We start from the raw sequence: 14,873 nt of genomic DNA, 5'->3' as shown, positions 1-14,873 counted from the left end.
TGTATGCAATACACAAAAACATCAATTGCTATGTGTAACCTTAGCTTGTCAATATAGCAACCTTGTAAAGCAGCTAACAGATAGCAAGGCCTTAAAAAGTCATTCCAGCATTGACTGGTAAATAAACACATGCATGTATCCCTGTGTGTCTTCATGAATAAATCAAATTATAAAAATGAAGCTTAAAGGTAGAGATTTAGACTACAGGTTTTATGTTGTGTTTTTTTTTTCCTACAACTACTATTATATACATAATAAAATGACAAGATGATTCCCTGTATGTAAAAGCTACAAGTGTGCCGATCAAATGCTTCACCTATTGGTAGAGTCTTGTTTCCAGGCATGGAGGCCAGAGGTTTGAGGAAACTGCATTCCTGGTTCCCAAAAAAGACAGAGGATGCTTGTGTTGTTCTGGTTGGTGGAGAATCTGTACATAAAAACAAAAAAAAACAAAAAAAAAAAACACCTCACCTCAACACTGATGCACAGTTCCCTTGTCCCCCGACTGCCTATGAATGTTTCTGATAACTCGGAAATGTGGCTTTAAACACCCACCGTTCATCTGATTGGTCATTGTGTTGCTTTTGGCTTCCAAACAAATGTCAAACTGTCATCTTTGTGTCAGTATAAACTGTCAATTGTAGAATATTAACAGACCATAACTGTCTTTTTCATTAATCGTATCCAGAATAAACAGTCACCCAAATCAAAGAGGTGCATGTTATGAATTCTAACCTCTAGATTTTCAAAACATAAGTGTCGACAACCTCTTGAGGAGAAGGACGCATATGAAGGTGGAGACTAATGCTGACACACAGCCCTGCAGCACAGATGTATATATTAACATGCAAGAGCTACGCTTACAGGCAGCTTCCAGATTGAGAACAAATCAATACTATAAGCCCAGGAGTTTTTTTCCCCCCAATCACAGAGGGAACAACGCTCTCGCTGTGAAAGGTCAAAGAAGAACAACATCTCCTTGAAGAGTCACATGACCTTTCTAAATGACCAGACCTTTATTATTTGATTGTATTACTGTTAAATTCCTGCATTTATTTTCATTTTCACATCCAAAAAAAGTAACCAAGTTGATGGAAGGATGCCTTTCAAAAGCATAAAACTGTCTTTTCAGCCTATAAACACATTGATGAGAAACACATTTTTAATACTTTTAATACCAACAGCAAGAAATTGACTGCTAATAAAATGTCACTATGCTACTGGAATACACATCAAAGCATTGCTGCAACCAAATGCAGTGACACACGACCAATAAAACCTCCTCTTTGTCACGAACTGACTCAAAAATAGCTAAATGCAGCTCTTAAATTTCAGAGCTTAGCAACCACAACCTATAGCAACAGAATAAGCCTGCCAGCATATAATCAACAGAAAGAATACCTCTTTGGTGGAACAGATAAGTATATACTGTCATTTTAGTGCCCAGCAAAATCAAAGGTGTTGCTCATTTTTATTTCTCTCGTTTAGTGTAATTCTACCACATGAGTGTTAATCCTCCAAATGAGCTGGTTACGTGTCACTCTCAGCAAACAACTTTATGCAAGAACACACCTGCAACTACTCTAGGCAAGCATTCTCATTGTCGTGACTGTGGAGAAGGCCTTTTGATTATTTGAGTTATTACTTTACTGCTGATGCACTGCGGTGACCCCTAAAGGAAGCATCCAAAAGAAGGAGACTTTTCTAGTCTTCCAAGCAGGAGACATGCTGCACCATTAGTGACGTTATGCTAGTGTTTCGAGTATGCAAGTAAACAGGAGTCTGCTTGGGATGTCTGCAGACTTTTTGTGCCTTATCTGCAGGATATTATGTTGCACTCGATGACTTAAATTCTAGACTTATTTACATGGTTCCCAAGCTTGCCTGAAAGCATAACTAACATCCACTTTCTTTATTTCCTAAAATTGAGTTTAATATGATGCAAATTAAATTTGAACCCATGATCAATTACTGCTTGAGCAATTTTGACTATCAACTCTCAGACTGCTCCAAAACAAATCTGACTTATGAGTTTGACCAAAAAGATGGTAATCCATGTCTAGGTAGGGTAGATGACACTCTCTGGGCGGCCCATAGCAATCTGCTGCACTAATTAGTCTTTCAGCTTAGCTTAATCATTCACGTTTCCCTCAGGACACTCTCCCTTAGTCTGCTGAAGCAAATCATTTGCAGTCTTGACATCAAAATGATCTAATTCATAAGTTATAAGTAAATGAGTAATACCACAAGTAAAAAGTGAGTAAAAAGCCAAGCTTGCTGGCTTGAAATTGGGTGGTGGGGTTTAAGCTGTCCAATGAGACACTTCTGGTAAGTAGATGAAACATCTTTGTATTGGTTTCATGTGGTGCTACCCACTTTGTGGCAACCCCTTATTAATACAGGAGCACCTGAAATTAGCTTCTGTTTTTCCACATACACTTTTATCATCATATACTCATATTTAATACAAAACATTATTATTGTTGTGGAAACTAATGCTGTGTTGACGAGCATTAAATTTCAACTGTTGTGTTGTAGTTTTAATCCTGTGTACAGCGGACTGAAGTGTTGAACTTGACTCTACTAGTGCTGAGTTAGATTGTGCTTTATGAGAATGTAGGCAATACATGTGCTTGGAGGCAATACTGCAAGCATGCAGTCTGACCTGAAAGGGAAAAGGGAGAGGAGCTGTGTCCACTGGCACCTCCGTTTTCTTTACTGCTAAGAGAGGAGGATGAGCCGGGTTTCGAGGTTGATGCAGTGCTGGGGAACTGACGTGTTTTACCGTCTAAAAAAGAAAAATCACATCTTCACAGAATGCACTGTAACATGAGAGTCTGATATACTCTACACCCATCTTTATCAAGCCTGTAATCTGCAGTGCATGTTTACCTTTCCAGCAGATAAGCGGTCCTTTGCACAGAGCACCCTGAGAATTCTTCACCAGGTAGTATTTTAAGTGCTTCTGCTTTTTGGGCTGTGTGGAAAGTTTCAGGTTTATGTGATTGGAAAACTCAGTGAAGTATCTGAAACCCTTTTCGCCGCAGCCCACACAGTTTCCTGAAAAACCTGCAGGCAACGTAACAAAAATGGAACAATTAGATTACTTTTAAATCTTTACAAACATTTACAGACTAATGCATAACCTATATCAGCTCACAGCAGAGCATGTTCAATCGAGCAGGAAGTCGGCTTATAATGTTGATAGCTTTCTGTCTTGTTTACGTTATCTGAGAGCTCGGGAACAGACTGACCTAAAAGTGCATTTTTCCCATTCTCGTCAGGCAAAAAGCGGCGGTCCACAGCGCACACCAAGATGTGCTCAGGGATGGTGGGGGACTTGGCACCGACCAGCTCAAAGCCTGCCGGGACTTCAATGGGCTCTGTTGCTATGGAGACCAGGCGGAGGTCCTTCCCGGCCTGACAGAAGCCTGAGAGGAGGAGGAGGAAGGTTTTTTTTGTTTTTTTTTTTTTTTAAATAAGAGGAAAAATCAGAGGTGATATCTGAAGGTGATATAAACAGTCACTTATGCTCATAGTTTCTACAAAGATTTAATCTAATCAGCAAGCTTGCGTTTACTTCTGAGACGCTTGGTAAAAATTCTGTCCTTTAATAAAAATGTCAAGATGGATGATACCACAACACAACACATCACATCACTGGTAAGATCATTCTGATGAGTGCATACCATCCAGGGTGCAGCAGCCATCTGGGGCAGGAGCCTGCAGGTAGGGAAGCGGAGGGCTGCTGCTGTCCGAGTCGTCATCGTCCTCCAGCTCCTCCAGGTCATTGGAAGAGTTGCCATTCATGAGCTCGTGCCCTGGGTGCTCTCCACCATGGAGTCCAACGCCAGCTTTTGACTTTGCATCAGCTGGACATATTTAAGATTGTTTTTACTACAAAATTAATTGAATTATAAGAAATATTTTATTGACTGATCTGTTTGTCCCTTTTATGTCATTAGACACTAATAAGGTGGAAAAATACAAAATTAGGGACAAGTAACCTCAAGAGTGTTATAGCTGGTACACAACCAGCAAAAAATAAATAAAAATGAAGAATCTTCTAAGAAAATGTTTCTTATTAATAATATGTCAAAGGGTCAAAGTATCTCTCAATATGGAGATATTGGTAATAAGTCAGAATAGTATTTTGAAGACTTATGCTTTCATGTAATCCATCATCAGGAAACAACAGCCTTTGAAGTAGTAGTTGTCCTTTAATCCTAATATAGTTTAAAGCCATATTTTATATATATTCTTACCTTCCCCGTTACCAGGATACGGATCCGGTTCTAAGTAGAGCTGTGTGAAGATGGGCTGTGGATCCCCGCTGTTCGAACGCAGCGACGCCTCAATCGAGTTGTGGAGAGCCTCCTCAAATCGAGCAGACTTCAGTTGCCCTGCGTATGAATTCCCCATTATCTGTGGGAAGAGGGAGGGTGGGAGGGAGAGAAAAGAGCAGCATAATGAGGAAATGCACACAGGGATGCTGCTTCTCATTTCAAGTTATTGATTATTTTCTTACGTGCTAACAGGAAGCTCAGAGACCGAAAAAGTAACAGGTGTCTCACAAAAATGCATTCATGTTTTCAAATAAACACTACTGCGCACTTCTGTATTGGCCAAAAATTTTTTTTTTTTTAAGTTAAAATGACTTAGTAACTGGCCCCTGTGTAACTTGCTTGAATATTTCTGAAATAATATTGGTTTATGCATCAAGCTGTATAAGCCTAAAACGTAGGAAGAGTCTTCCAGCTCAGCTCTCATCACTGATGATGAAAAGTAGCATGACCTTATGTTATATATTTTTGGAAATCCTAAAAACTAATAAAACAGCAGATCCAGGCTCCACCTTCAAACTGACAAGCTTGTCCCATATTTTCAAATGTATCTTTTAACTTGAAAATGCAAATAATTCCAGTGTTACTGAAAAAAGAAAAAAAAAAACAAAAAACAAAAAAAAAAAAAAAAACATTTACTGCTTTTTTGTCTCCATTTTCCTACAAAAATGTTCAAACTTTGCTTGCTTTGGCTTCTCAGATATAAAGATTTTCTGATCACAAATGGATTACCTGAAGGTTTTGGACTGTTAGACAAAACATGTATTTGAAAGACATCACATCACTCAATAAAAATAACAGTCACATTTATCAAATGTTAAAATAATCTTTAGCTGCGTTCATCTGCTCGAATAAATGATAAATGTGTTTGGTTTACCAGGTAGTTTCAATAGTAGTACATGCACAGACATGCACGGACATGCGCGCACACACACACGGAACTTTACTTAGTCTCTCAGTCAGAACATAATGGTCAAGGCCAACCCTTTTTTCCTATCTCTTTTCAGCCTCTCTCTCCTGCTCTGTGTTTTTACTTTGCCTGCACTCCCCCCACCCCCATCTCAGCATCTACTCAGTGACATCTGCTGAGGTCAGCCGTGTGGGCCCGTGGTTGGCCGGCTCTCTTGTGGCAGGTGGTAGCTGGACAGAGGGTTGAGCATGTGGTCTCAGAGAAGCCAGCAAGAGAGGAAAACAGAGGGTAGGAGAAACAGAAAGCCCTCCAAATGTGTTTGGGGGGGGGCATCATTAAGCAGTGACTGTGCAGCACTTCAGTGTCCATTCATTAAAGAAGACAAACTCCTAATCAAACTCGTAGCTTTCAGCTTGTCTAAAAAAATCTCACCAGAGCCAATTTTAAGTGCTGCATTCTTGAAATGCAAGCTGGGCCTGAAATGCCTCATGTTTGTCCTTGGACTGCATTTGACCAGTTTAGCCTTCAGCTGTTTGGGGGAAAAACTCCTCATTAAGGGCTGAGATCCCACACAGCTGTTACATGACAACGGTATGTGCTTTAGATGTGCATTTTGTCTTCGGGCAGTTATGCAAATGACCTTGTTCAAATTTATTCTCATTCATTTGCTCAGGACAAATGTACAGTCAAGGCAATTTCATATATGGTTACTCATTACAGCTCCACTTTTTTGCTTGAAAAAAGACTGAAAAATAAAAAGCCTAAATTATCAGCAAGGTTTTCCTTTTGGAATAGTTGCGTAATCACTTGGGTTTTTAAACCTGAGTTGCAATGTGAAAGTAACCATGTCTTAGTTTACAAATTCATCATTTTGGGTAGTTACACTTTAGGGTTTGAATATGCAACAACAATCTGAGGAAAGTAAAGTAAACAAAAACAATCATCCAGCAAGCTCTGAATATATCACTGAATAAATATCTACATTTTTCACATAAAACAAAGAAAAGCCTAACTTTATTTTGAATTTGGCCAATGATAGGCAGGGTGGGAATTAGGCTGAAGTTTGCCTCGAAGGTGCAATTTTGCCCATGCCTGGACAGGTTTCAGACCCCGTGTTGACTTAACAACCTTCCTGGGGAGGAATCTGACCAACCCAGACAAAAGACAAGATTAACAGTGCCTGACTGTGCTGTCAAAGAGATAAGCAGCTTAAGAGAATGAAGCTACAGTACCTCTTGCTTAACTGATGGAGGAAGATGGCTGCATAGAGAAACAATGACGAATGGCTGGGTTGGGGGGGGGGGGGGGGGGGGGGGGGGGGGGTGCCTGAGGACATCTGTAGCCGTTGCCTGTTCGTTTTGAATGTCAAAACAGGCTCCGGAGACTTCTTTGCTTGGTTGACTGCAAAGCCCCACTGGACAGATTTGTCATTAACCCGGCCTAGGCGAGGTGAATGCAGAAAATGACCTTTTATCACCTGTGCAACTTAAAACAAAGCGTGACTGTGCTAGAGGTCGCTTAACGGATGTTTCCACGGTGTGACTCAGGTGGTTGCTAAGGTCAGCTGCAGTGGTGAAGGGTATTTCAGGTCAGTCAGCAGCTGAAGTACACTTGATGGATGTTAAACATAATGAGCAGAAGAAGCAGTTTAATGTTCCAAGACTAACGCTGGGAAGTCACGTCAGTGAATGGTGACTTTAAAGCTGCCTTTCAGCCCGTCAGATGGTCAGTCAAGGCCATTCCACAGCTCCTGGGTGGCATTAACAGATTGCATGAATGTGACCCCAGGTCAGAAAAAGCTAATCTAATCCACACTCAGAGGGTTTGAGGAGACCACTACAGACAAAATGAGCTCACACAGAATGTGAATTCTGAATATCTCACAGAGAACATGTCGGCAGTGCATTTAAAACAAGCTGACTTACGTGGTCGGACTGTTCCCAGGAGTGACAGGACTCTGCTACATGCTGGATCGTTACCACTCAGCAGAAATTTCCATCAAAGACATGTCATTCGCGCGTTGCTTCAAGACCTGGGGGGAAAGCAGTAGGAAGACTGAAGATTAGCTGAGTGTGTGACTGTGGTATGTTTTTCTACAGATAGTCAAAATTATACTTTCTGTGTTTGAGTGTTGAATCTGGATGCTGATAAAAATGCTCTGAACAAATAATTGTGTCTGTTTTTATTTACAAAACATGAAAGCAGAAAAAGTTGCAGAAAAATTCTACTTGTTAAGATAATATTTGTATAATGTTTAAACAAAGGATTTGAATAATAGTAAATAATTATATGCCGTGTCTTTATCATTTTGGACTTGTATTAATAAAATATGATTGATGTGTACAATTTTTGCTTTCACTGTGTGGAAAGCCAAAAAAAAGAATTTAAGCTACAGATTTGGTACAACTAATCCTCACAGTCCAAAGAGCACGCTCATTCACAAAAAGAATGGGAGCACTTTTGGCCACTCAAACATTAAGTGCAGCTCAGCCTGTGACATATGTACTCACTATTACGTTATGTGATACCCCGGGCCCGAGGCCATTTTCATAAAGCACAATGTGGGTGTTTTGGCAGCACTCAACACACAGTCAATATCCTCTGAATGGCTTTAACAGTTACTTTGACCCTTTGACAAAGCATTGTTTAGCCAATCAGGCTTTGATATAACAGAAGCAAAGTTCTCTTCAAAACATTGACAGCCAACATTTATCCAATCATCACCTCTGACTGTACTGACATTCTGTAAAAACAGTGGCTTGTCTGGGGTCCAAGTCCTTCAAATAGAAAGCGTACACAAGCTGGTTCAACTTGCATTTACTGATTATACTCGAACCTATTTGGTGAATGATTAGCCAGCGTGACACGGGGCATCAGAGTAAAGAGTTAAAATTATCTGTGTGTCAAGCAGAAGCGCGTCCGGCTTCATGCAACAGAATCGCTTGCCAAAAAAACATTCTTGGCGGACAGAAAATGGATATATGACATTAGTTTGTGCTTTACCCTCTCAAAAATGTTCCCATAATTGCTGATGTAAAACTCAACTCAAAGCTCTTGCAATCTGATGATTACCCAGGGAGCAGAGACTTGAAATATTTTGATGCTTATCTAGTTGTGATGGGGTAGACAACACGGGAGGAGACAGAGATGGCTCTGGAGATAAAGCTGAAGAAGCCATAAATCGAGACGCAAACGCAAGGCAAGCCCGAGGTCCCACATAATAAGGTCCTGTTTTTCCAGTGATGCAATTTGCAGAAGTGTTCAACCATAAGTGCTGTTTAAGTTCCTTTCTTAAGCAACTTTCTCGAAGAAAGCACAGTGTTATGGTTAAATGGTTAAAGACAGCATTTTTTCTAACATGCATGCAAGCACAGCCCCACTGTAAATTAATTAGAAATCTAATAGATGTTCTCTTTAGTGGGGAAAAAAAAAAAAAAGATGAAGTTAAGCATTAGAGGCATGAATGTCCTTCAAATATTATGTACAGTAGAAAACTGAAACTAGTTTAGCTTCTCGACAATTCTGCGGCACAAAAATAAGAAAACTTGCATTTAATTAATGTCCACATTTAATTTTTTTGTTGTAAATGATATGCTTTTGGTGCAAAAAGGTTATGATCTTAGATTAGGTGAAATCTCCACTTAAATCAAACGTCATCAATTAAACCTCGAGGCCATGAAACAGCTTTTCCCTGAAAAGAAGCTACATATTCTTCATCAATCTGAGACAATCTTACTTGTGACCCTGCCTTTTCTTTCTCCACAGGCTCCTTTTGTTTCTTGCTCAGCTGCATAATTACATTACAATGTTTAAATAGAGGGAAAGACGCAGGATTAAAGTTGCTTGCCCTCCACGCAGTTTAATCACATTCTGATTTAGCAGATGCTTCACATTAAGTCAAATGAAATGTTTTGTCGTCTAACATTTCATTAAAACGATGTGATAGATGGAGAAAAAAGGAGGTTGACACCAAGCAATTAAACTTGACACTTGGCCGTTGTTTAATGTTTGCTAATCAAACAGAGCTAACTGAAAATAAATTCTGAGCTTGAATGAAAACGAGCCACTGACTGAAATGTCTCGTCTTTCTTATGGTCCTCAAAGTTAAGTACATAAAATGATACGAGGATTTTGATAAATATTTGTTTTCACTTCACTGTTGTGAAATATGAGGCTCAGCACACCTTAACATTAAAAAGGACACTGCCCATCAGACATGAGAGAGAAAAGGGGATTTTTTGTTTTTTTTGGGGGGGGTTGGTGGGGGGTGGGGGCAAACATGTTTTCTAAATGAGGTGCTAAAAGCCAATATCATTAATGCTGCATCAGGGCCACGTGACACACAGCAAATAGTTTTAAGAAGCTTCTCCTGTACCTTCCATGACTCCTCGAGCAGCTTAGAATCCCAATCGAATGTAGCAAATCCCAAAATGTGCGGGCACCTGTTCAAATAGTATCCATGTTAAATAGTAAATCCTTTTTGGGAGAATTTTTTTGGATATCCAGGCAGCACATGAAGTTTGTCCTTTCTGGTAGCTACCTTTGTCATTATCCTCTGCAGAGAGAACTGGAAATCCAACTCTTTCCCTTGTTGCAGCAGAAACCCTCCCTCTCTCTCTCTCTCTCTCTCTCCCATGCAAACAAACACACATACATACAGAGCCCTCCCCCTAGGCCCTCCTCTGTCCTGTGCCATTTGCCAAAGAGGGAGGGAATCCATCGGGGGGCTCATTCATCTCGGCCCTGCTGACCCCCCGTGGTGACAGATGCTGTTGGAGGCCTGCAGAGCCGTGGCGGGGAAACAAAGAAGAGGGCCCACGTATCCCCACAGCCCCAGCGCCCCGCCACGTGTGACCCCCAGCACGTCAAGACATCCTGCATGGGCACTGTGTCATGTTAAAGTTTTCATTTTTAAAAAGATCTTTTTTTTTTGGGGGGGGGGGGGGTTGTCTTTAAATGAAACTTTCACTCTCATGCTCAGCTTAATCTCTCACGGCCACACCCAACCTTTTATGGGGGGGCCAATTCAGAAGATGGGAGAGACAGGAGAATCTGTCCCCCAGCAAAGTGTGTGTGTGTGTGTGTGTGTGTGTGTGTGTGTGTGGGGGGGGGGGGGGGGGGGGGGCAAGAATGTCAGGTCAGCTTGGGCATTTACCCTCCGTAGACTTACCCAGGACTGACCCCACATTAGGCTTTTACTCCTGCTATAAATACCAGGAGGCTCATCTGGTCAAAATAAATAAACAGAAATGCACCACAAATCAACAGGCGCTGGCAGATGTTGGGGAACTGTATGCCATTACAGCCTGGTGATCACTGCTAGCACCTTATCATGACATTGTCAAGAGGGGAAGGAACTAATTTCCAGGAAATAACCAAGGCGGCAGACAACATCAACATCTACACAATATTTCCTTGAGTCGAGTTTCCCCAGACTGTATTTAATAATGTGGCACCATATTAAAGATTTATAACCGTATTTTTATTTGCTTCTCAAAATTTCTCTATCCAGAGTAGCTGAAATTCTGCAACACACTGAATTATCACCAAGACACTGTCCACTATTTGTAATGACTATAAAATGCAAAAATATTTTGCTCTGACCTTAAACATGTAGTCTGTATGATTCGCACAGAACCCAAAAGGCTTCTGTGTTTGTTTTCTTGCTGAAATGTTTGCAAGAATTTGTCATGTAAACAGCAAGTCTGCGTAAACTCGCATCTACTTGATGGCACGGAAGAAACAGTCAACGGTCATCCTGAGTTTCTAGGTCTCTCTTTCAGATATTTAAGAATCTCAACTTAAAAAATTGAATTTTTTAAAGATGAGATTAACAACAAATCCAGTCATTTTGTTTGTGTGTGAGTTCTAACAAGTCACAAAATACCAACATAAAAATAGTATTGTCATAAATTAATTCATTATCCAATATCTCCCTTTACTGGCCCTGGATTCTTGCTTCACTGAGCCGTGTGACTGACGTTCCAGTTCATTACCACAGACACGGTCAACAGTTGTTTTAATCAACTTGTGTGCAGCTCTTCTCACCTCCTCTCCAATGGGTATACTGCAGCACATTTAGGGTGACGGCTGCTGTAAACCACCACATGAGCCAATCAGGGCCTTCATTAGTGCTTCATGCACTCATTTCACTCAGACAGACACATTTGTTGAAATGCTGGATTTCAGTTTGACTGAAATTTTCCTGGACACTGCAGATTTACACTTAGAAAATGAGAGTGACTTACAATCACTTTATTAGATTATAATTGGCATTTTCTAGGTGATAAAGACTAGCTAACTGCAGTTATCCAGTGCAATGAAAGTGAAATCTTTATAATCATCCAACTGACACCAGCACAACCGCAAGTTCAACTGGGGGAAAAGAGCTGTCAGTGTGATTTATCTCTAAGCCCCTGACTTTGACACGGCCTGTCTTAAATAGCCCATTTAAAATGGAGATAATGAGTAAACCCAGCATTTTCTTTGGCCTCAAAAGACACTGTGCAACAAAACAAAAGAGTGTGGATTGAATACTTGCCCGCCCCTGAGCCCATCCTTCACCACTGTATTGAGCTCTAAAGGAGACAAAGGGGAAGTATCCCTACTACTGCCACCTGAGGAAAGACAAGTCACATGACCAGCATTAAGGGTGTGTGTGTGTGTGTGTGTGTGTGTGTGTGTGTGTGTGTGTGTGTGTGTGTGTAAGGGGGGGGGGGGGGGGTCTCTAGGAGATCTTGGTCTTTCTAGGCTCTTAAATTTGGAGGGGGGTAGGGAAGAGGAGCTCTTCCTCTCTTGGATTCCCAGAGGAGTGCCACAGCTTTGCCTTAGCTGAGTCAGCAGCTGCTGAACACACAATGGTTGTTTGGAGCTGCCTGGACTGAGCTACAGGAGAATCATCTGCCTAAGCTTGTGTCTGCTATATTAAATAACCTAATGAACCCATCTAACCAGGTGCATAGAAACTGACAGAAGCACACAGGACGCCTGTCATTATGCAGCAGGTTGAGGCTTCAAGTTTAAGAATGAACCCAGATGTATCAGATGTGAAGGAATTTCAGCAACCAAGGTGCAAATAACTGTTATAATAACCCTGCAGCTAGACTGTCAAAAACCTAAGCACGAAAGCGATAAATCCACCATGTGAAAATTCCCGTAACAGAATACCCATTTCTGCTAGCGAGAAGTAGGTTACCTGTCAAAGGTGTTACAAGTTGCACTTTTGTTTACTATACAAGTGACAGTCTGTAACTCTCATTTCCTTATTAAAACCCCAAAAACCTTTCCCTCCTCCTCATCCTACTACTTCTCCTACTCCCCAGGGCTACCTGCTGAGCCCTGAAGTGCAAATTAGTGCTAGTGAGGATAGCAGATGAGCTACGGTCATACATGCCTTTCCAGTGAGCCAAACAAACAAAGACAAACATTCCAGTTGAATGCCACTGCTGAAGTCAGCAGCAACAAAAAGAAAGACACTGAGAAAGAGACAGAGCAGGGCGCAGTGAAGAGAATAGCCTGAGGGTCCGTGTGTGTGCGTGCACATGCACATTTGTGCGTTCTAGATTATCTGTGGAACTATTAAGTGGGGTGAACCAAGGTTTAAAGCCTGGTGTGACCAGAGGGAACGGGGGCAGGGTCTTGGACAGGAGGAGGGGTGGACAAAAGGAGCATTTGGGCAGATGAAGAAGTCATCATCATTAAGCCACTGGAGGTTTACTGTCCAGTTATAAAACTCATTTAAAAATTAGGGGATAGGGGGTGCGTGTGAAAGGCCAGTAGGGCTGGGAAGGCCTGCAAGGGTCTGGAGAGAGGTGTATTAACTCGCTGAGGAACTGTAGAGCTAATTCATTAGGGGACAAGCAGTCTTTGTGTTAACACCAGCTTGACTGGAGTGGTGACCTTGCCACACAGTGTGGCCCAGAGGAAGAGTTTAAGGGCAAGGTATTTAACCTTAAACTAAATCTCAGCCATGGACAAAGAGCCAGCATCATTTAATGCAGAAGGCCTGCCAAACAGATAACTGATGCAACACAACTGGAAAACAAGCTCAGTTCAAAAAAGTGGAAGACACTGTAGACTACAGCTGCTTGTTTATAGAAATAACAAATTTTAGCATACTGCTAGCAGGATATAACTGAATACATAACTGTTGAAATTAATATTCACTCAAATCCAAATAAATCTGCAACTATATTGATAATTGATAAAATGTTTCTTATGCAGGTGATAAACTAAATGTTTATGTGCTTTTCACAGTTCACCTGATAAATCAAATTCAGTGCACCTAATGGCTTTTAATCACCAGCTTTACTCATTGTTTACTGCCACCCAATAGGGAACAATAAGCAAAATGGACAATACTAATGTGGTTAAGTATTTTTATTGATTCATCTAAGCAGTCTAATATAACCAGGCCTGTCAGTTTTGATAATCGGTCCGATAAAAATCCAATCAATAAGCCCAAAACTTACAAATTTGTACAAAATAATGCCTTTTCAACAGCTTGCCACAAATCCAAACAAAGCAGTTCAGTCGCACAATGGCTATCAACAGAAGGTTTTGTGTGTCATTAAGGAAGTGTAAATGAAGGCTGTACTAACGAGAAAGTCTTACAGCCTTTACTGAGCAACAGGTCCAGGCATTTTTACTCTGTGAGAAACTCGACACATATTTCATTTTCTATCACTTACACATCTACACGTCAGTTTTAAATTGGTGGGCATCTTTTACCGACCAGCTCTTAGAGACTTTAAAACATTCAGAAAGCATCATCACTTGCCAAAAATTGCCAGCGATTGGATTATGTGACAGAACACTATCCCAGCTAGCATAACTGAATGAAAGTGAAGGACAAGCGATAGTTTACAATGCCGTCCATGACTGTGTAATAAAACAGGAGGCCTGCCAGTGAACCAAATCTACATTTTACAACACTGCCGGGTTGAACGCCAGTTCACCTAAGCTGAAACAACAGGGAGAGACACAGGACCCTAATACATTTATAGACTTATTCAGGGAAGCCATATTGAATAAGACAACAATAAGTTCTATTGCATACTGTAAAACTGTCACTGGTAGCGGTCAAACACCGGTCAATGCTAAAGGGCAAGAGGACGGAAGGAGAAACATTTGCTGCTTCTAATTTAAAGTTGAAATACATTCTCTAAAACATTACAATTTTACTCTAAGACTGGAAGAAAAAAAAATCATCTCTGATCTAAAAGAAAGAAAACCTGATCTTATTATAGCTAAATTCATGTAAATACCCATACTTCAAGGCTAGCCTTTATTTCATCCCATTGAGCCGGAACCATCTCACAGCTTCTTTTAGCATCTGGTCTGAACCTAATAGCTCATTCCAGATTAGATCTTTGATAATGGTTGACCAGGCCTTGTCCTGGCCATAAACTGTTGTTTAGACAGCCCTGTTTGTTATGGGGTGTAAGGGGAGAGCCGTGGATCATGGTGAAAGGGCCAACGCTATCAAAACATTTACGCTTATCAGATGACAAACCAGCAAAGGGGTCATGTTCCAGTTCCAGGAGCTGGCCTGGGCTGCTCTCCACCCTCCATCCAGACCATACGTCAGTCAAATGGAGGTGCTGAGGATGTGAGAGTGT

At 41.1% G+C, this 14,873-nt stretch overlaps 1 protein-coding gene across 5 annotated transcripts in view; it reads right to left on the bottom strand.

Moving 5' to 3' along the window:
• Nucleotides 1-14,873, bottom strand: part of greb1l (GREB1 like retinoic acid receptor coactivator) — a 48,371-nt gene that overhangs the window by 22,406 nt on the left and 11,092 nt on the right. For 4 of the 5 annotated variants that reach the window (XM_030752641.1, XM_030752645.1, XM_030752642.1 and 1 more), the window contains 7 exons: nt 7,179-7,285; nt 4,266-4,425; nt 3,690-3,872; nt 3,255-3,431; nt 2,893-3,069; nt 2,666-2,788; nt 317-427 (listed from right to left, as the gene is read on the bottom strand). In XM_030752641.1, coding sequence (XP_030608501.1) covers nt 317-427; nt 2,666-2,788; nt 2,893-3,069; nt 3,255-3,431; nt 3,690-3,872; nt 4,266-4,422 — 928 coding nt within the window. In that variant the 5' untranslated portion in view covers nt 4,423-4,425; nt 7,179-7,285. Of the gene's footprint in view, nt 1-316; nt 428-2,665; nt 2,789-2,892; nt 3,070-3,254; nt 3,432-3,689; nt 3,873-4,265; nt 4,426-7,178; nt 7,286-9,628; nt 9,796-14,873 lie in introns of those variants that run through there. The other variant, XM_030752643.1, reaches the window with a different exon arrangement.

This window comes from Archocentrus centrarchus, chromosome 17 (assembly GCF_007364275.1).
Source record: "Archocentrus centrarchus isolate MPI-CPG fArcCen1 chromosome 17, fArcCen1, whole genome shotgun sequence".
NCBI lineage: Eukaryota > Metazoa > Chordata > Actinopteri > Cichliformes > Cichlidae > Archocentrus > Archocentrus centrarchus.
This window is presented reverse-complemented; position numbering and strand designations above follow the sequence as displayed.